General features: G+C 36.4%; 2 protein-coding genes across 4 annotated transcripts; both read left to right on the forward strand.

Annotated features, from left to right (window-relative positions):
* Positions 1-4148: 4148 nt before the first annotated feature.
* Positions 4149-5872, forward strand: fam110c (family with sequence similarity 110 member C). The gene has a single exon (XM_028039404.1). It carries the CDS (start codon positions 4443-4445, stop codon positions 5460-5462), a length of 1020 nt encoding a protein of 339 aa, XP_027895205.1. The 5' UTR covers positions 4149-4442; the 3' UTR covers positions 5463-5872.
* A 2912-nt stretch (positions 5873-8784) lies between these two features.
* fbxo25 (F-box protein 25) lies at positions 8785-20477 on the forward strand. Of its 3 annotated transcripts, none has more exons than XM_028041009.1 (11): positions 8785-8892; positions 10151-10334; positions 13970-14073; positions 14768-14817; positions 14935-15027; positions 15128-15221; positions 16069-16253; positions 16421-16603; positions 16915-17058; positions 18596-18622; positions 19629-20477. In XM_028041009.1, the coding sequence occupies exons 2-11, from the start codon at positions 10207-10209 to the stop codon at positions 19716-19718; spliced, it is 1098 nt and encodes a 365-aa protein (XP_027896810.1). In that variant the 5' UTR covers positions 8785-8892; positions 10151-10206; the 3' UTR covers positions 19719-20477. The 3 variants fall into 3 exon arrangements, with proteins under 3 accessions (XP_027896810.1, XP_027896811.1, XP_027896812.1); XM_028041010.1 differs by having other exon boundaries at positions 16424-16603; XM_028041011.1 differs by lacking the exon at positions 18596-18622.
* The last annotated feature ends 261 nt before the right edge of the window (positions 20478-20738 follow it).

Genomic DNA, 20738 nt, shown 5'->3' on the forward strand with positions numbered 1-20738 from the left:
TGTTAAAATTGGAACTTTGACTTGAGATTTATTTTTGAAATGTACTGTTTAAAAAGTTGTCTACACATTATCAACTCATATATCTTCATAGTTTTGGGTTGTCACTATTGAAAATATATATGGCAAGACATAATGCAAATGTTAATGGCATCAATACATTTGCAAGACGAAAATGTGAATGTGAGGAACTCTAGTGCTACCTGTAGGTGCCACTATTCATTTGATAATTTCCGTGAAAGACCTCCAGTTGAGACAGTGAGAGGAGTGTATGATTAAATCTGTCATTTACAATGGCTTTTTGAGGAGCAGAACTGTGCCGAAGTGTTTGTTGCACTGGCTTTTCTCTCTGTTGTTTTAAGTACAGTTAAAACAACAGAATTAAAGAAGCTGGACCCGTAAGTTCCCAGGTACTCATGTTTCCCTGGGCATATCTTGTTTTGTTGTGACAACTTTCAAAATGTCTCAAAAGAAAAGACGGATTCAGAGTAGATAGTCAAATGCAGTCACGGCCCAAAACCAAAACGAAATTAAAGCAGAAAATTTCAGTTTAAGTGTACTTGAATCAAGTTTCTTAGAATGTGTCAAAGAGCACGCAGGCATTCAAAGCAGAGGAGGCAAGCAAAAACAGGATTCAAGCGAGGTCAGAAAACGGGCAGAATAGAAACAGAGGGAGAACAGAGGCTGTCAACAAATACCTGGCCTATATGCTCACAGGTAAACCTGATGATATCACTGGCTATCAACGGGTTTAACTTTACCAAGACAAGTGGTGTTTTTTTTCACAACAGCAACTACTTTCCTATACAAATCAAACTAGATACATAGACATTTTATTGCCTTAGATATGGTCTCCTCTCGGAAGCATTTGTTTCCCTCCTCCCACACAGTCCCTCATTTTTACTCGGCCTGTGCTGGGGAAAGGTAGAATGCCATTAAAAAGACTGATTAGGAACATTGATATAGGTGTGCTGGGAGTTATGACAGATCAGATGACTCATCTGGTAGAAAATGCAGGGAAGGGGGGAGTGGAAGAAAAAGCAGAACAATTACCTTCAACAGGAGAATTGGCTCATATTCAAAACTACACATATAATCAACACTGTATGCCTAATAAACAATACAAATTTTTAGTTTCGCTAATAGTTTCTTATTTTTAACTTTGTGGTACCTGTTAGTACTGTCACTACAAAGTGTTGTTTCTTTTCAACAGCATTTAATAATCATATTATACCCATGTACCTTTCCAACAGGTTTCCATGTGTATAATGTTACAACCACATATTTTAATGTGTTTTGTTAGGATTTTATGCCAATTGTGCAGAATTCTGAAGTTGATAGATATGGATGTGATGTTTATTCTTTGTATTCCAATGAAGCCTAGGAAAGTATGGTGTGCATTTGTATTAAGTGCCCTTAAACCACTATTTTAGAGAAGCAGAACCAGTAGCAAGGTTTTCCAACAATAAACATCAGCAGACTGGAAATGTGACTGCTTCTGCCTTGAACAATAACTAAAACAAGCCAAATTGGGCATAAAACATCTGTAAGGAACAAGTTTCTTTTAAAACGTGTCCTGTCCCCCAGTGTGGCACTCAGAATTGTTGTCTAAGTGCCAAAATGAATCTCAACAGATTTACTTTCACAACTGGAGCTCTATGGTTTTCACTTCACTTGGTAAATATATGAGAAACATTGGTAGAAATTGTATTGGGTTTATTTCAAATGTAAAGGACATACAGATTGAAAAGAAAGGGGACAAAAGCTTAAAGAAAAAGGAAATAAAATTAGAAGAAAGAAAAGCTGGAGTACTAGCACTACTTAATACAAAATGTATAGTGGTAACCGCAGTCAATCAGAAAATACCTAAATCACCTGTGGGAGTATCTATGTCAGGGGTGTCCAAACTTTTTGCAAAGAGGGCCAGATTTGATCAAGTGAAGATGCCCGGGGGCCAATAGTTTGTTCGGACATTTTTTGATTTTTTTTTTTTACCCCTCCAGGGGGTCTTTTGTGGGCTCTAGTGTCCCTTATGTGACAGCAGGCTGACAGGAAACAGGGAAGGAGAGGGGGGAAGACATGCGGCAAATGTCATCGGGTCCGGGAATCGAACCTGCGACGGCCGCGTCGAGGACTCAAGGCCTCCAAATACGGGTCGCCCTACGCCACCACGGCACGCCCTGGACATTTTTTAACTACAAAAGTTTCATGCAAATACACAATTTTCATTGTCACAATTATCTTTATTTTTCAAATGACAAAAAAAAAACAAATATAAGCCACTCAGGCAGATGAGAACAACTCTAAAAACCCAAATTCTGCCTTTCTTTCATATCTGGAGAGTCAGATAACATTGAACGAACTGTATGAAATACCTTAAATTTACATGAGTTTAAAAATATCTTTGCCTCAAGAACATTTTAAACAGCAGTTATAAGTAATGCAAAGTTATCTATTATTATTAAATCTTAAAACAAGTGAATTTTGCTCGTCATTTACAATATCTTTCAGAAAGTAATAGTTTGTCACATCTACAGGTTCATAACCAAATCTTACTCAAGAGTTTAATAAAAATAAGTGCCATAAATCCAGGTGCATAAATGTTCTTTTGGCTTTTCACTGCTGATAGTGACAGACGTTGCCGTTCAAAACACTCAGTTTCATGTCCTCAACTCTCAGTGCCACACTGTTACGTGCCAGGCAAACATTTTTCTCAAATTCTTGCTTCTTCTCAGGGCAAAATGTTCTCCACCATTTTCATAACACAGTCTTTGATAAATGTACCTTCAGTAGAAGGTTTGCCATGTTTAACAATAACATCGTAGCTTGCTTTGGTGGTATTTTCTTTTGACTCACAGGCCCGCGTGAAGAATCGCTGTTGTGATGCCAGTGCAGCTTGGAGCTGCTTTAGTTTTTCAGCACGGTCACTTCCTGTTAGCTTGTTGTATGTGTTAGCATGTTTAGTCTGGTAGTGTCCTTTTACGTTGAAATCCTTAAACAAGGCAACCGTCTCACAAATTAGACAAGCACAATTGCCTTGATTTTCAGAAAAGAAGTATTGTAATTCCGATCTCTCTTGAAAGCGGCGGCCCTCACTGTAAACTTTTCTTTGCAGTGGCCATGGCAGAAATGAGTGGAGAGCGGTTCGCTGCACGGAGGCAGAGACTGATAGTATTAAAGTGGTGCTGCCACCATTTGGTGAAAGGAGGAATTACAGTTTCAAGTTTTATGATTTATTTATTCTGTTTCACAGTGCAGGCAGGCCATAAATAATACATTATAAAACCGAAGCTGCGGGCCGTATGAAATCTGACCGCGGGCCGTGATTGGCCCCCGGGCCGGACTTTGGACATGCCTGATCTATGTGTATAAGAGAAAGAGAGGATGCTTGTGTATATAAGGTTCTCTGTACGAAAGTTCAATAGAAGGTGTGAGGAGCCAGAAACCCGCCCCTGGGACACAAGGCAGACATGGGGAAGATGGGAGCCCCAGGTCTCCAAAGGCCAATGAGGTTTTAGGCCCATTTTACCACATTCATATGCAATGCAGCACATCTTCCTTAAAATTGGCAACTTCTATATGTTGCAGTAAAGCAACATAGTACTCCAATTTCTGCTCGCTAATCCTCCAATGCTCAATCATTAATACACCAGGCTATTTACCTCTGAATTAGCTTGATGTTAATCAGGCTAATTAACATCAGGCTAATACCTGGGGACTAAGTATTATTGAAAACTTAGTTCCCAGGTGAATGAATTACTTTGATGATTTTAAACCATAAAAGTAACACAAAAAAAAAAACTTTTGAAAAATGTAAAGGAGCAAATACTTTTTTACAACACTGTGGGTCACAAATAGCCACAAAATGTTCTTCCTGGTATTGCACAATGATGTGTTAATAAGGCTCCAGTCACCAGTCACTGCACTCTACCTTCCTTTATTCCTTGCATTACTCATCACATCCCCAAGTTTTTGCACAACATTTACCAGCGATGATGAAAGTTTTTTTTGTTGTTTTTTTTTTATGAGTCAGTTTTCCAGGTAAATACCCCAATAAGAACTGATAAAAGAAGCTTGGATCAGGTGAAAACTGGTTTTCTGAGTGTTTATGAAGGTTTATATTGTATGTTGAGCAACAAGTTAGAAGATCCGCATTTCCATTGCAAGCGGAGGTGGGGAAAAACGTCTGTAGGGGTTTCAGCTTTCATTATTCTAAGTATCAGGTGTACTTTGAACAGGCTTGTGTTTGGCTAAAACTACTCCTGCGCAGGATGGGTGGGGTGAAGGGATGTGTGTTTGAGCATACAAGGTGAAGTCTCCTGTTGGGATTCATGCTCAGGCAAAGAGCGGGCTTGAATGGAATCCTGTCGCTGTGACTCTGTACGGTATACTCAGGGATATTTGACTCTTTGGAAATAACAATTTGGAAATCTTGTGAGTATACAATGGAGACAAGTAGTGACACTTCAAAAATTCTTGGAAAGGGTCCGGAATACCTTCGGAAGCAAATGGAACTGGAGAGTGAGACAAAGGGACGTATGAGTGCCGTGGAGAGACTTGCTGCGAGTAAACCAAAGTACGTCAAAAGTCAGCAAGTGGTCAACTCTACCCAGGAGCCAGTGATCAGTCTTGGTTCAGCATCTGTGAGTAGCACCGGGTCTTCAAGCCAAAGCATAAACCGCAATGGAAATCTTGTCTCTGAGAGTACCTCATCAGTCCATAAAGATGTTCCACAACTCTGTTTACCGGGACAACTACATCGGCCCACTGTCAAAAAAAGACCAGACTCTGTTCTGCTTTACAGACAGAAATGTGACTTACTTCAAGGATCAGCACTCAAGAACCGAAGGCACCCCATAACTAGAAAGCTGCCACTCAGTTCTGGGAATAAGCATGTTTCTGTGCTTCTGGCTGCTGACAGGAAATGTGATCATGAAGGCAGCAAGGAAAAAATCAGCACACCTGAGGGAAAAGCAAAGGAATGTAGCATCGGTGTAGTTATTTCTCAGTCAGAGAACAAATCTAATGGAGCAACAGAGGACGACAGCGAAAAGCCAACAGCTGGTGGTCTCCTAGTAGTTCCTGAGATTGAGAGGAGGACTGGCAAGGGAGTGAGCCGTTCCCACTCAGATATCAGCTCCAGATACTCTAAAAGCTTTGCAGACTTTGATGCATTTTTCAAGTACTGCGGCCTGGACGGTGAGGTGATTGAGACCTTGGGGAGGGAGAACTTCTCGGCTCGCTCTGATGAGATTGTGATAAACATTCGGAGCGTCAGCATCTCCACATCCGATGATGGCTTCTCAAGGGATAGTGGTGACAGCGATGGGCTTCTTCAGAACGAGCTGCACAAAAAAATACAGCAAGGCACATCGGTAATTGAGCGCAATGCGCGTATCATCAAATGGCTGTACAGCTGCAAAAACGCTTCGGATGCCGGAAAGAAGTTACGGGACCTTGACTGAATGTTACATAAAAGTTACAGATTTTTTGGTGGAGACCAAAATGATTGTGACTAACTTCCAGTTCTTGCATTCCTGACAGTAAATATCACCAACTGATGTATTCAAGATTGTGGGAATGTGTGTTGCTGCCATGTTGTCCAAAATTGTATCTTGAACACAATGTGACTGAGATATGTTAAAACATATAATGAATTGGAGATGTTGTTGTACAAACTTTTTTTCTGTCATGAGATTAATTCAACTGACAATTTTGCAAACTATAGCTATATTCAACAGTTGTGAAAATGCCTTTATCATATCAGAAGGAAAAATTGAGCTATGGAAAAGTATAGGGCTAAAAGTCCAAACTCAGCTGTAATTACCCTGTATCTTGTCATAATCTTCTAATAAACTATATTATATATTTAAAATATGTGTGAAGTTTTGACAAACTGTAGTGCATACCCTCAAATGGAATTTCATTCTAACAATCATACATTTTAGTATTAAATTTGAAGCATTGCTAACTCATTTATCATGGAAACTATTTCTATTTTTTCCCACCAATGTTTTAAAAAACTAATGGTATTGGGAATTGGTATGAGTAATTACATGAAGATGAAAGGCTTTTTGGATTTGATGTTTTTGCTGGATACATGTAAGCATAATGTTCATAATTTGTGGATTTTCAGATTACCTCAAGCATGAAAGGGGACTCAAATAACAGTTTACATAGTGTACCTTTAAGGTTCATGGTCTGACGAGTGCATTCCTCATTTTTTCTCAGGTGAAAGGTATGCAGTCAATCCTGCACACACACAGACAAAAGAAAGACAAATAATGTCAGTCTGTAAGACAAGCTGCTGTCTTACATCTCACTTAGGTAGCAGCAATTAAACAATGTAATTTAATTTGAGTCTAAGAAAGTGAAAAACAAAACAGGAAAGAAGTGATAATTTACTCAGACAAGCTGTCAGCTGGACCCTTAAGATCTGGGTGAGAAGAATGTGGCTGGTAATCTGATGGGCTTATGTCCAGTGACCCGCTGAAACTGTATCTCTACTTACCTCCCAGTCTTCGCCTGCTTTGTCTCTTCAAAACACACCCTAATCACCATTTTCTGTATCCTTTCCAAGTTTGCTCCAGTTTGTTTGACCCTCAGAGAGTGTAATTGAAGATGAAAAAAACAGAACAGATTGACTAGGGGCTCAAGCAACATTAATCCACAGTTTTTTCCATTAATTTGGAAAGTTATGACACTAATATTTCATGGACATGAAAATATGTTCTAACTACTTCACAGTTGTAGAAATATATTTCACTAACTTGAAAGCTATGCCATAACAAATCACTTCCTGCCATCTCTACTTGTCAGCTGCCAGGTCTTAAAGTTGGTTGAAAAACCGATCCATTAATACCTTAGTTAAACTACCATTCCTTAATCTTTTTATCCAGAATGTGTAACACTCAAACAAAGCAATTACCTACTTACTTCCCAACTAGTGTGCTACATGTGATTTAAAAAATCCATTAATGACACAATAGAATAATCGACCTTGTTGGTGACAGCAAGTGTCTTGTCTGTTTTGTAAAAATTAGCAAAACCAGCTTTAGGTTTGTGTTTGTGTTTATGTGCTATTTAAACAAAATAAAAATTTCATATCTTTGAAATATAGTTGAGATCCTGATCATTTTTATCATATGTGGCAACCAGCTACAAATGATTAAAATTCAAAAGGAGGGCTAGTCTACCTTAATATAATTAAAGAATGGTTTTATGAACTCTATTTACATCTGTATGAACATGAATTTTTTTTAATTTAGATCGCAGAACAAAATTTTCTCCATATAAATATATACAAAAGTAGAGCTAGAAATAGTGAGGGAGAATCATCAGTAAATATGCTTGATTGTAGGGGAAGTATCTCTTAACATGCAGTATCTGTTAAAGTCTAAATAAAACATGAAATAAATAGTGGATTACAATCTTCCTGAACTGGCCTGCAATTTTCCAATTGAATCTGACAAGACCCTAACAATAAAACCATCCTTTTACCATAATACTGCTGCTCCCATGTTTCAATACATGGGGTGATATGCGATAATTCTTTTTTTTTTCACACATAAGAGAATGGTCCAAAATGTTGTTCTGGTCTCACCGAGAGAGAAGACCTCTTCCTCATAGCTGCTTTGTCTTCTATATTACTTTTTAAAAAGTTTAAGTGGGATTTTTTACGTCTTTCTACTTGTCACTCTTCCATGACGGCTGTTTTCTGGAGTGGAAAATAGACAGCTGGGGCTTTTTATGTTAAGGCTGTGTGGTTGCAGATCTTACAGCCTTAACATGGGTTTCTGTGCTACTTTTCTGATTTATGCTCTTTAGGATGAGTGCCATGTCTTAGTAAGATTAGAGCTGTCCTGTTATGTTTTCATTTTCAGATTATTGATTGAACTCTGCTTTGTCATGTGTTCAAGTTTTATTGCCTGAACCTTCTTTGAAGCTCTCTACAATGTTATCCTTGTCCTGATAGTTGAACTCTTCGTGATGTTGTTTATTTACTGATGTTCTCTAATTAATTTCTGAGCCCTTCGTGAAACTATTTAAAAGGAGAAATTTTACATAGGTGGACTAGTTTACTTGTTAGGTACTTTCAGATGGCAGTTGGTTTAGCGGTGTTTTGCTTTTTAGGATGTTATGTTAGAGTAAAAGAAAGTAAAAATACAAGAATACCAAGTGGTTTCTTTTTTTCAATGTTCTTTCTTCATCATTTACAAATAAATTACCAATAAAATACATTCAAGTCTGTGTTGTAACATGAGATGATAAAGCCAAAGGGCAGGGATTTTTTATGCAATGCATATCTGTGATTTTGAAGCCATACTGTCTTTTAATTACATGTGTAAAAATGCATAAAAAGGGTGACAAACATTCACTATGATTGATAAGAACTTAAAAATATAGTAACGACCTATATTTGATAAATGGGATATGCACATTAGTAGAATTAAACCCTTGCTATTAAATAAAAACCACAAAATAAAATGGAAAATATTGGAATTCTAATGCACATTAAAGCTTTAAAATGTTGCACAGATGTTGCCTAACCACATTACGCACTTAGTTGTCCGATTGTCCTGTTCCCATCCCCCATCTGCAAAATAAAAACAGAAGTACATGTGCGCAGTCCTCAGTCACGTGTAGGAGAAAAGCCCTAGCAAAACACACGGGATTAAAAAAAAGGCAATGATTGGCACCGCAGATTAGCCAATCAGATGCGTTGCTCCGGGTAGCAACAGTGTAAATTCGAACATATTGTCCAATAAGAAAGCAGAGGGGGCGTGAACGAATTCTAGGGTTCCACACTGTGTTTACTTCCGTCAATATTTCCAGCACAGCAAGAAGGAAAGCTGAGAGAGAAAAAGACCACAAAGGAACTCCTCGGATATTAAGGTTTGTTCGGTATTTTAGAAACACACAGCTGAAGCATTTCGCTATATAGATATTTTATTTTATATCCTCTCGGTATATGCACGTTAAACCGAGTGACAACTGGCTTTCTTCTTGTTTTTTAACGTTAAGGGTTGCAGCGGCGGAGGATACTATGCAAAGGCAGAACGCCGAAAAAAAATGCGTCATAAACATGTTTATGTGAGATTTTGAAAACGTCTACTGAATCACATTCCCAGTGTTGAACCTGAAAACCCTAGAGAATAAGCCCATTATTTAAATGTTTTACAATCCAATTGCGCCCCTTGTTATGTGGCTTAGTGTTCTTACAGCCTTAAAAGTGGGCATAGATGTAAAGAGTTGCTGCTTCCTCTTTATGCAGGTATTCTAAATATTAGACTTGGTGCATATATAAAAAAGTTTCTTCTGGAAATTTTCATGTATTTTAAATATAAACAAACAATATTCATTAATAAATATTATTTTATTTAGTTTATTAGATGCCCAGTTGAATTCTGTCCTTGAAACTAGTGACTGAATATATTGACATAAAAAAGTGCCAAGTACATTTTTCCTATGCCAAATCTTCATTTTGCATTCTAAAATTATTGTAGCAACTTTGTGATTTTTTTCCACTTCAAACCTCAATTTATTTTGTTGGTACTTTATTTGATAAACCAACACAATTGTTGGACTGATTCATGTATTGAATCATATATTTTGAAAAAAAGAACGTGAAAGTGTCACAAGCCCCTTTTTCAGTGTCTTTGTTGAGAAAAATATATGTGTAAATGACCGCATCAAAAAAGGAGAAGACAGTTAAACAAGTGATGGAGAAATACAACAGTTCAAATACAAATTTTTCTGATACATGAATGTTTTGGCCTTCTTGTTAAAGGTTATGTTTGGGAGAAAACTAACACTGCATACTTTCATCAACACACTGTCCACACAGTGCAGCATAGTGATGGGTGTATTATGCTGTCAGGAGGAATTTGTTCACATGGTGTAGTCTCAATAGAAAACCAGTGAATTTCTGAAAGTGTTGGTCTTTGACATACAATCCCAATAAATTACATTTAACCTTATGTTTATAAGAAATGTGAACAAGATAAACAGGTACGAATAGGTCTTAAATGTTCTGTAAATACAAATATGGTAACACAATCTTTAATTGAACATTTAGAACAATAAATATTCTACCTAAAAAAATTATTTTTAGGCATCCAAAAATAAATTTTGTTACTGACTAACCCTTTAGGTGTTCGTCGTGGCTTCAAATCTTCTCGGCTCACAGTCCGGCCTTCCCCAGTTAATATGCCTTTCTTGGGCAAAGACTGGAGGTCGCCTGGATGGAGCTGGACAAAGACAGACCATGGGTGGAAGAGGATCGTTTTCTTTGGTCATGAGCTGGAGGATAACAACAAAGATATAGACTTAAAAGAGTAAGTTCATAAATTGTTTGTCTTTGTGACCTGCCCTATTTTTGCTTTTATACTAACATGTTAATGTACACACCTTTGTACAGCCACTAATACCCCACATTTGACTTATTTAATTTCATAATTAAATTAAATCGTTTTTATCTTTTTCTAGTTTGCACAAATTACGAACTTAGTATTTGATCATACCCTGAAGGCCACTTCAAATTTTAATGAGCATCATTACGATCCTAACAGAAATTGTTTTTCATCTAGAGATGAACCCATAAGTCAACGCATTGAAATATTTTTTTGTTTTTGGGTATGTGGAGTTTTACTGTTGAATTCAAAACAGAGTAGCAAAGTGTAGCTTTGATCCTACATTTCAATAGATCTGACATGAAGTAGACTCCTCAACTGACTGACTGCCAGTGCTCTCTAAATTATAACGTCTACAAAATCTAGAGGTAAAAGGATGACTTTTTCCATCTTGAAAGTAAAACAAGAGGAGAGCAGACAGGAAATTAATGGAGATCGAACAGATACAGCGACGTTATGTTTTGATTACATGGTCAGTGTCTCCAACCCTCAGACGACCACCCAGGTTTAGTTTTCTATCCGATGTGGTTTCATTACAGATGTGCATTGATTTTGCTCCATTTTATTGCTTATGTTTATGTCTAATCTATCTGTTCTCCTTAATATTATACTGTAAAAATAAACAAATGAGATCTGTTTTAGAATAGTATTTTTTTTAAAAGAAAAAGAAAAACAGAGTTTAATAACACCAGAGAATTATCTTAGACGAGTAGTGAATTTGTCCTCCTAGAGTGAGATCCAAAATAAATGCTAAATTAAGGTTTTTTAGCATATTATTGCTGTTGTTTTTTGCACAGTACTGTGTAACCCTAGCTAAGTAAACTCCCACATCCAAGTTTGAGAAATCTACATGATCAAGGAGAAATTAATTTATACAAACAGTAACAACATTGACACAAAGAATGTAATGATAAACTTAGTTATATTTTAGTTACATAAGATGCTTATTAACACAATTACTCAATTGGTTAATCATAGGATATCCAAGGATTTAGGCATCTAGACATAGTGAAGATGGCTTGAAGAAGTTAAAGGGTTGGTTTGTCCAAACATTCTTGCATACTGAGTATAATAGTCTATTGAGCCCAAGCATTAATTGAAATATCATATATTGAATTTGCTGTGACAACTGATACCTGATGTAATGTGCAGCCCTTTTGTGTTTTTGTAGAATAGTTTATTCAGGTTGGTTTGAGCATTTTATTCCTCACAGTAACTGTAGCTGTACAACTGCTACCGGCTTACGCCACCAGCTTCTGTGAGGCACCAAGAATGGGATATCTGGATCATATATTGCTATACACAATGTCTTTACAATAGCTGACATCACAGTACCAGTTTCACTAACCCGCAACAGAAACGACGCACGTCTCCCAGGAATCCCAGCATCAGCCGGTGACATTTCACTCCGGTCACAGTCTTTCCTTTTGTATTGATTGGCCAGCTAACAGTGACTCACAGCTCTGTATCTTAAGACAATAACTAATGACATCACTCTTCAGACTGGCTGCTCTCCAATCCCAGTCCACTCTGGTAACAAATGACATCATGCTACAAAATTACAGTGATTGTTGTGTGGTTGAGTTCAGAAAGAATGAGTAAAATAAATCTGCCACTTATTAAATAATACAACGTTGATATTTAAACCTTCATTTTTTTAGTAGTGTTTAAAAGAAACAGGCAGCAAATGCAACAATAATGAAGCCATCAACGAATGTCTGCTGTTGTGTTGCAAAACTTACTGAATCCAATCAGTTCAATTTTCTTAGAAGAGTTTCACCAACTGGTAGTATAAACTGAACTAGACTGCAACATTTTATAAGTAGAGTCAATTGGAAAGTGTGTAACTGACTTTGTTTCTGTCTGTGTGATTAGATTGAATTGGTTATTTCTGCATACAGGTTGGATGTGTTTTATAAAGCTTCTTGAGATTACATTTGTTATAACTTTGTGCAATCTGAAGGAACTCAATTGAATTTCAAGATGTTGGCTTTCAAAACATGGATATGTTTGGTTCAAATTGATGTAAGATCAGTACTAAACACCCTGTGGCACAGGACTTCTTTTACATGCCTGAAAGTCTGGGATGAAATACAAAAGATCAATCCATCCATTGTCTTCCCACATTAAGAGTGGCTGGTGTCTATGTCCAGCAGTCTTTGAGGGACAGGTGAGGGTACAGTCTGAACAAATGGCCAAATCATGACAAGTCATGGTGATGTCTCACCGTCAACCAGTTGTTAAAAGATATGCACAATAATTCGATTGTGTTTGCAGGATTTCTAACCCATCAGAGTTAAAAGCAGTGCCACCAACAGTTTTGATATAGTAGCAAAAACTGCAGTATGAGTTTTGTTTGGAGAGTTCCAGTTCCTGATACAGTGATGGTGTGAACTGAACATGATAAGAAGGAAAATGTTCCGAGATTCTCATTCTGAGCAGTTCTACATCAAGAAGATTAAAAACCTGAAAACACGAGGACGATAGATTTCTTGAGAATAAATTAGTATTATTATAAGGGGAAGTTCTTCATTTAATTTCTGTTTAGAATCAATGGAGTAATGTTACTTTGAGTGCAATTAAAGCAAAATAGTCCTTATAACAAAATACATATTTCCCTGTCCCAAAGGTCTGCTTGGATGCTATATTAAGGTAGGATATAATAGTTGAAGTGTCGTTTTCATTCTCTGCATATCTACATCATCTAACATTTGGCCAGCTGAATGGATGCTAACTTCCCTTAATGCTCTCATCAGGTGTATCTGTTTAGAGACTAAGATGCTAAAGCCCATATAGAGTGCTGTGGATGCTATGTATTTACCAGGAAAGTAAATTGCCTGGGAATTGCAATTTACATCAATTGTATTGTAGTTCAATATTTCAAAGAAAATATTCAGCTCTAACTTATATTTAAATCCTCAAAATTTCTCTTTTTGTTTGTTTGTTTTTCTAATAGATTTATATTTGTTTAGTACATGTAAGATGTTTCCTGTTGGTGCTTTTCAAACGACAGCCGATGACAAATTAAGGTCAGCTCCCACAATGTTCAGATTCTTTTAAAAACAATGCAACTGCTTTAAAATGTGTGCCAAAAAAAAACAATAGTCAGCTAGATGTTTGATATTTCTGGCACAATAGATCTGTTAATGTTTGTAGCTTTTTAGTTGGCATGTTTTGCCTGCTGTCTGAGAAAAGACTGAGTCAGTCTCGTGTGTGTCTGCAGTGTCTCCTCTGTGGTGCAGACAGAATGACTCATTATCAGTTCCCTTTCTGATCTTTATGGCTTTTCATAGCTTGCATATATTCTGTGCTGTAAATCAATATTGCGAGAGTAGTTCAATGACACGCCTGTCTGTTGTATTTTCGGCTTCAACTTCAACTGAGGCTATAAACTTATAATATAGCAGAAGACACAACTGAAACCTTAAGCAAATTGCCAGAGGAAACTGCTGCACATCAGAGTCTTCCCAGTGGTTTGTAATTACAGTGTTGTGGATCTTCTGGTCAAACCTGTATTCTCTTTTAACTCAATACAAAAACTGTTTCCTCTGTGTGAACAGGCTCTGCAGTGACAACAATGAGAATCTGTTTGTTGGAGAAGTGTGTGAGCTCGCCAACACCAAGAGGAAGAAGGAGTTGTACAATAATAACACCAAATCCCAGTGTGAGTTTCCGACACTGTGTGGACTTAGTGGGGAGTCTGTGGAATGAAAATTAAAGGTCTTGTGCATAAAGGTGCACAAAAGTAAGATTTGAATGCTGAATGCAGGACTAGCAGGTCATGGAATGACAAACATCCTGCACTTTTACAGGTTTCTCCATAGTTATCAGTACCCTGAGAAAAGGTGTGTAAAGAGGATCAAATAAACTATTTTTTTTCTTATAATAACGTAATATCACACTAAAAATATAAATGTAACTCTAAATGTCAGAACATATATTCGAGAGGTGAAATATTTCTGCCAAATCACAAGTAGGAACTCTGCTGGTAATATTTTTTACAACCCACCTTTTTCCAGTAGGTTGACACCTAGTCACCAATTATTTTTGTTTTGAAAAATGTTCTTTTATGGATTTTTTCCAATTAAATAAATATTCTCAAATGAAATGTTACACTGTGCCAATATTAATATTTGTTGTTCCAGAACAGCATTGTGAAGATCTGCCTCTCGCACGATGAAATAAACACAAGAAAATTACTAATAATGAGAATAAATTAAAGTATTCTGAAATTAATTTAAGTAGCATGCGATACATTTTTTTTAAACAAAAAACTATCATAGTTTCCCTTCAGAGGTTTTGATCTGCAGTGTAACAGGAAACAGGAAAACTGTTAACATTTATGTTTTCTGTCTTAGTTGTTTTTAGAGATAAATGGATCTACGTGCAGAAAGGAAGCACGAAAGAAGTGAGTTTTGAAACCTTTAAATTGCTGCAGTTTTGTGTTGGACCTTGCTCTTTGGGTATACAACAGAATGTAATTTTCTCACCTTTGCTTTATGTTTTCTTTGTTCTTTGCCAACAGCGACATGGCTACTGCACACTCGGGGAGGCTCTCAACCGATTAGACTTTTCCAGTGCTATCCAAGATTTGAGAAGATTTAACTATGTTGCGAAGGTGCGCAATGACTATCACCTATAGTCAATCAGTGTTTTATTTCATGACCTGTACTGGTGTATTTTCTTACTCTCTAAATCTCTCCTTCCGTTTTCTGCAGCTTTTTCAGCTGATAGCCAGGTCTCAGTTAACGTCTTTGAGTGGAGCTGCCCAAAAAAACTATTTCAATATACTGGAGAAGATTGTACGAAAAGGTAAGAGGACGAGACACTTATACTCAAGTGTTTTGAGTATAGAAACACTTGCTATTTAAAACATAAAAACATCTGCTATTTGCTTTATATCTGCACTGCATTCAGAGCAGATTACACCAGAGACATGTTGATGTAAACATTCAGATTAATCCTAGTAGATGGGAGCAATGTGAAGCTAAATTTATGTCAGTTTTGGTTGCAGTTTTTGAGAAAGATTGCTGTTAACAAACATAACAGATGCAATAAAGTGATCCAATTTTAAATAAAGAACTCCAGGCCCTTACCATGGCAATTTTCTTCTAAAAACTTTAAGACCAACTGATTAACAGAATCATGCAGAAAAGCATTTTAAAATAAATGTTAATTATTACTAAAGGATCACATTAAATCTTCAAAGTTTCTCTTAGAAATGAAAAATAAACAGCATTAGGACTTCATGACTGAGGGCTAAATATACACTTATTTGCCATCTCCTGACATCCCTACTCCCAAAATCATTATTTTTAGACACAATGTAAGCATTTTATTTTGTTAGAAAAATTATTAGCAAAAATATAAGGAAAGACACACTGAGAAACAGGATGAAATCTACCTTGTGTGACATCCCTGATGTTGGCCCCTAAGGAGGGTGTTTTATTCCCTTTTTATTTTTCTGCAGCAATTTTAGCAGACAAACTGCTCTTGTCTTTGAGATTGGGAAGATATTGGTCTTGTTTGTAATTTACATAATGTATGTGTGAAGTGTACAGCAATAGGTTGGTCAATAGTACTGTACCTTTTGAATGAATCATTTTATTTTCTTGGTAAGATTTATAGATGTTTGTTTGTTTTTCAACCTTGCCTTTAGTCCTTGAGGACAACTATAATCCACGCCTTGTTAAGGAGCTTCTGCAGGACCTGAGCTCCACACTCCACAGTCTGACCATCCATTTTGGCAGGTGTGTCCTCGTGGGCAATGTGAACATCTGGTTGTGTCGCCTGGAGACCATTGTTAAATGGCAACAGGAGCTCAACAATATGCAGATCCCAAAGGTAAAAACTGAAAAGAAACATTTTATATTTAGTTACATCTGAGTTTTTCCAGGGCTGTCATTAGCCTACGGATTCCTTTGTAACTGTGTTGATTATTTTTATAGTGCAAAGTAGATAAAGTTTTCAGTTCAAGTCTTTATCAGTTTTTGTGCTGATTGTTTCCATAGCAATTGTACACGGGAATGTCTTTCAACGACCTGCCGCTGCACATGCAGAACAAAATCCTCTGTAAGTTATCCGACGCCTGTGACATCATCAACCTGGGTCAGGCCACACCTACGTTGCACATCCTCAGTGAGAACAGGACTCTCTGGAAGAAACTCTGTCAGTTTCACTTCTCAGACAAACCGGTGAGGAAGTTACATGGTTATGTCACCCAATTTGAAGTTGGAATTTCACGTTTAATTGCTTGAACTAGTTAAACGTTCCTGTGGTTTATAAAGCATGCAATTTACATGTTAGCCACTAGAGGGCAGTGCTGATAAAATTAAGCTTACTCTTTTAGCTGGGAAATACACTTCCTCTGAAAAAGAAGCACCACAGAAAGAGTGGTGTTAATTATGAGTTGCTCCAGTTGTAATTCCACATTGATCTCCTGTGATATTAAATGTTTGCTCCATGCTTCATGTTCTGCTTATGGGCTTCCACTGCTCATACACAGTTTTGTAGGAATTTGGGTCTAACCAGGAGTGACAATGTGGACTGGAAGCTGATGTACTTCACCTTGCAGAAGCACTACCCCATGAAGGAGCAGTACGGCGACACGTTGCACTTCTGCAAACACTGTAGCATCCTCTTCTGGAAGGTAAACAAGACAAGCAGCCCATCTTTATCTGCCTTATCTCAGGGATTGGGTTTTTAAAAAACGCTGAGTTGATGCTAAATTAAAACCAGAATGTTGCAGATAGCAAGTAATTTAAACTACATAACATGCTTTATTGCAATATAAAAGTATTTTAAAACTTTGAAAGACATTTTGTTGCTTTTTTTTGGCTCTTGTTAAATACAATAGTGACATATTTCTAAATAACTTTAAAAAATGATTCATCGTTCATTTTGCCTATTTGCAAAATTTACAAACGTGTCTGTAAATCTTAAAATATTTTAGATGTACGTAATGTTTGTCACTGTTCTATTGCAAAAATAAAATAATAGTTTGCTTATATTACTGAAAACACACATAATCGATCAATTTGACCAGTCAAACTTTGTTTTAAGCATCATTAACTCAGTCCTCATCCCTTGTACCTTATGAAATGAAAACATAATGTTTTGCTTATTAGTTTTAAAAATTATCATTTCAGAGACTATATTTTAAGTAAATTTTCTCTTTTGACTATTGTTTTAGGATTTTTAATATTTGTTGACAAAAATTAAAACAGATGCTAAACAATTGAAATGACTGGTTTAAAACTAGACATTTTAATCATGCTATCATGATGGTTATTTTGTGTTTTATGCTTTTTGACAATACTTTAAACACTACTTGAAACATAATGTATCAGAATAATTCGAGCAAGACAGTATTGGACAATCCTGTCTAGCTTGTAGCTTGTAGACAGTATATTGGAGTATATTGAGTCTGTTTATACTGCACAGATGGAATTGGTGCTCAAAATAAACTAAGTCTGTGGTGTTTAAAATACAGATTTTAAGTGTTTGTGAATCAAGTTTTTTTTTTTTTTTTTTTCTCAGCTTTTTACCAAAGGTCTTGGTCTTTTGTTTGCTCAAGATAAAACCGAGGTGAAAATCTGTACAACTGTTTGTTTTTCCTGGAAATTTCCAAAGGCTGACCTTTGGGTTCAAAAGTTCAAATATTTTATTTTCAAAAGTAGGAGAAAGAAATTCTGTGTTGCTTTTAACCATCCATAAACATGTAGTTTTTGATGTTTGTGTGATGAAGTGAATCACAAACATCAGCACACATGAGCACTGCTAATAATCCTAATCCTTGTTAGTCATTAGAGTGATTATTTTGTGAACTTGTGTTCTCACATGTAGAAATATCTTATTTCCAAACAATTATTTTCGACCCTTTTGCCCCCAAGTTCAAGTGTTGAAATATTTTGTTTGTACTCTCTGAACTGATGGATTTGCTTTTCCTGCAGTTCGAGTGAAATTATTTGGGAAATATTTCTTGAATTTGCAGAAACATGCAGAACAGTACTTAGAAGGAACAATAACACTGAGTCGGAGCGTTTCCTTCTTTGGATCAGTTGTAACTTTTCTCATCATCTGCTCCCCGTATGGTTTAACTTCTTCCTTCTCTGCATCCTTTCCCTTACTTGCCACCCTTCCTCCCTGCCTCTTCTCCTGGTTCCCCTTCTCCCTGACTCCTTAAGGATCGCCATGTGGCTTTGTTCCTCAAGGTACTCCATGTCCCATCATGCCTTTTGTTGTGCCTGTTCTGTTCTCTGTCGATCATATCATGATTTATCTGTTTTCATGAGTGGAGCTTTTTTGCGTGATATTCCAGGTTTCTCTTGATGCCATCTTGTTTTTCAGAAGTGTTTAGTAAACAGTGCCGTTCATTTTGCTGTGTTCTTACATTTTCACTTTACCAACTTGTTTTTGTTAGATCTCCGTTTAAAAAGGCTGTCAGCTGCCTTTGTATTATCTTTGTATAATCTAACATAAATACAAAGATAAATGTTTGTGTCTGCATGCCAATGTCCAATGTTGGTTTACAGTAACTAATTCTATCTCTACCACTGCATTTATTTAATTTATTCCTGAATACTATTCAATTAGCTTCCAATCAAATTATATTTTAAGATATAAATGAAAAAATGTTATCTCTGGAAAGTCTGACACCTTTTGTATTTTTGCACAAAATTATCTCTATTTTTCTGCAGCAAAAACTAACGAGAGAATTTCTGAATATAATGCTGTTTTAAAAGATTATTTCATGTCCTTCAATAAATTGTAGGCTTTAGTACTCAACGATCAATACAGTAATGTAGGCTGGCCATTATTTGAATAATTTCCCCACCAGATCCAACTAATTTAGATGTGTTCAAGTGGCCTCTTAACTTATTTCAGGTGGTTTTGTGGTGAAGGTTGTAGGAAAGAAGTTTAGGATTTTTAATATTTGTTGACCAAAAAAAAACATTTCTAGAGTTTTTTTTACTGAAAACTCTAGACGTTTTCTAGTTTTCTAAAACTCTAGAAGTTTTTTACTGCATTTTTAGAGTGCAGTGAAAAACATGAAGCGTACCCTCACGATTATGAAAAATGTTATTGATGCCTCTGTAAAAACTAATTAATTTTATACAACAGTTGAGTAAACCTATTTTTAGTGAATGTGTGTATTGCGATTACCTTCTTTCCTGGTTACCTGGCCTTCTCACATTCTCCTTGTTGACTGTTCCTCAGGACTTTGGCCACCCGTGCACCGCCAATGATCCGGACAGCTGCCTGATGCCCATTTCTCCGCAGCACTTTATTGACCTCTTCAAATTTTAAACCTTCCACGTTGTTCTCCGACACAACGTCCGTTACTCTCTTTGAGTGTGTTTTTTTTTAAACACCTCGTTGTTGTTTACCCAAATAAAGAAAGGGCTTAAGTTGTATGAAAATAAAACAAAAATTTCAACGCACAAGTATTTCCAAACATAGAAAGGATACAAGTGTGTGTTATTTTTTTGTTTGTTTGTTAGTTCAAAACCTTAAAATATATTTCATGTTTCAGCACAGGTGTTGGTTTCGAAGACAGAAAAAGGCTTCTCTCTATAGAGGGAGTTACATTATGTAAATATATAAAAGGAAAAAAATATAATGAAGGAATTTCTTGTGTAAAACATGTTTCAGCCTGATGTTGGTAGCTTAATATTAATTGATTGGATGTGTAAAGATTTACAGAGCGCTAAAAGAAAAAAAATATCTGGTATTTATTCAGTGAGGTGTAATTGCATCCTGATCTGTTTGTTTCTAGTGGCATTTTTATACAATAACAGCTCGTTTGTCATGTTTGACTCCGTTTACAAACCATCTGTCCTTTGTTAGTCAATGTAAGCTGTGTTGAGTGTGCACGTTTTCTACCGCTGTTAGTCATCTGATGTGGCAAACCGAAAAATATAAATGACTGTTTTAAGAGGGAAAAGACTTTTGTAATTCTCTTCCAACTTTTGTAACTTCCCTTTACCAATCCATACTGTTGAAGGTACTGTTGTGATTTTTACAGTGTGGCAACTAGATATGAATTAAAGTTATTTCTAAAAACTGCTTGTTTTTCTATTTTTCCTTCTTTTGGTTAGGTTTGATGCAGATGTACTGAGGTTTTATAGTTCAGATTAATCTTTAATTGATTTTGACAAAAGCATACATGGCATGGACTGGTGATGGAAGTTGTGTGTACTTTTTTTACATGTGGAAAGCTAAAAAAAACTTTTTCTAGCACTTTTATTGAATATATACTGTAGGCATCACAGGGAGTGCTGTGTATTATACCTAAATTTAAAGCAACTAAATTGTTTAAACATCTTA

Source organism: Xiphophorus couchianus, chromosome 15 (assembly GCF_001444195.1).
Source record: "Xiphophorus couchianus chromosome 15, X_couchianus-1.0, whole genome shotgun sequence".
NCBI lineage: Eukaryota > Metazoa > Chordata > Actinopteri > Cyprinodontiformes > Poeciliidae > Xiphophorus > Xiphophorus couchianus.

What these genes read in the sequence shown, in the direction of transcription:
- fam110c (XM_028039404.1), top strand. Translation starts at nt 4,443, where the DNA reads ATGGAGACAAGTAGTGACACTTCAAAAATTCTTGGAAAGGGTCCGGAA.
- fbxo25 (XM_028041009.1), top strand. Translation starts at nt 10,207, where the DNA reads ATGCCTTTCTTGGGCAAAGACTGGAGGTCGCCTGGATGGAGCTGGACA. An exon ending in AGAAAGGAAGCACGAAAGAA is followed by an intron (nt 14,818 to 14,934) that starts GTGAGTTTTGAA and finishes CTTTGCCAACAG; the next exon opens with CGACATGGCTACTGCACACT. An exon ending in ATGTGGCTTTGTTCCTCAAG is followed by an intron (nt 18,623 to 19,628) that starts GTACTCCATGTC and finishes ACTGTTCCTCAG; the next exon opens with GACTTTGGCCACCCGTGCAC.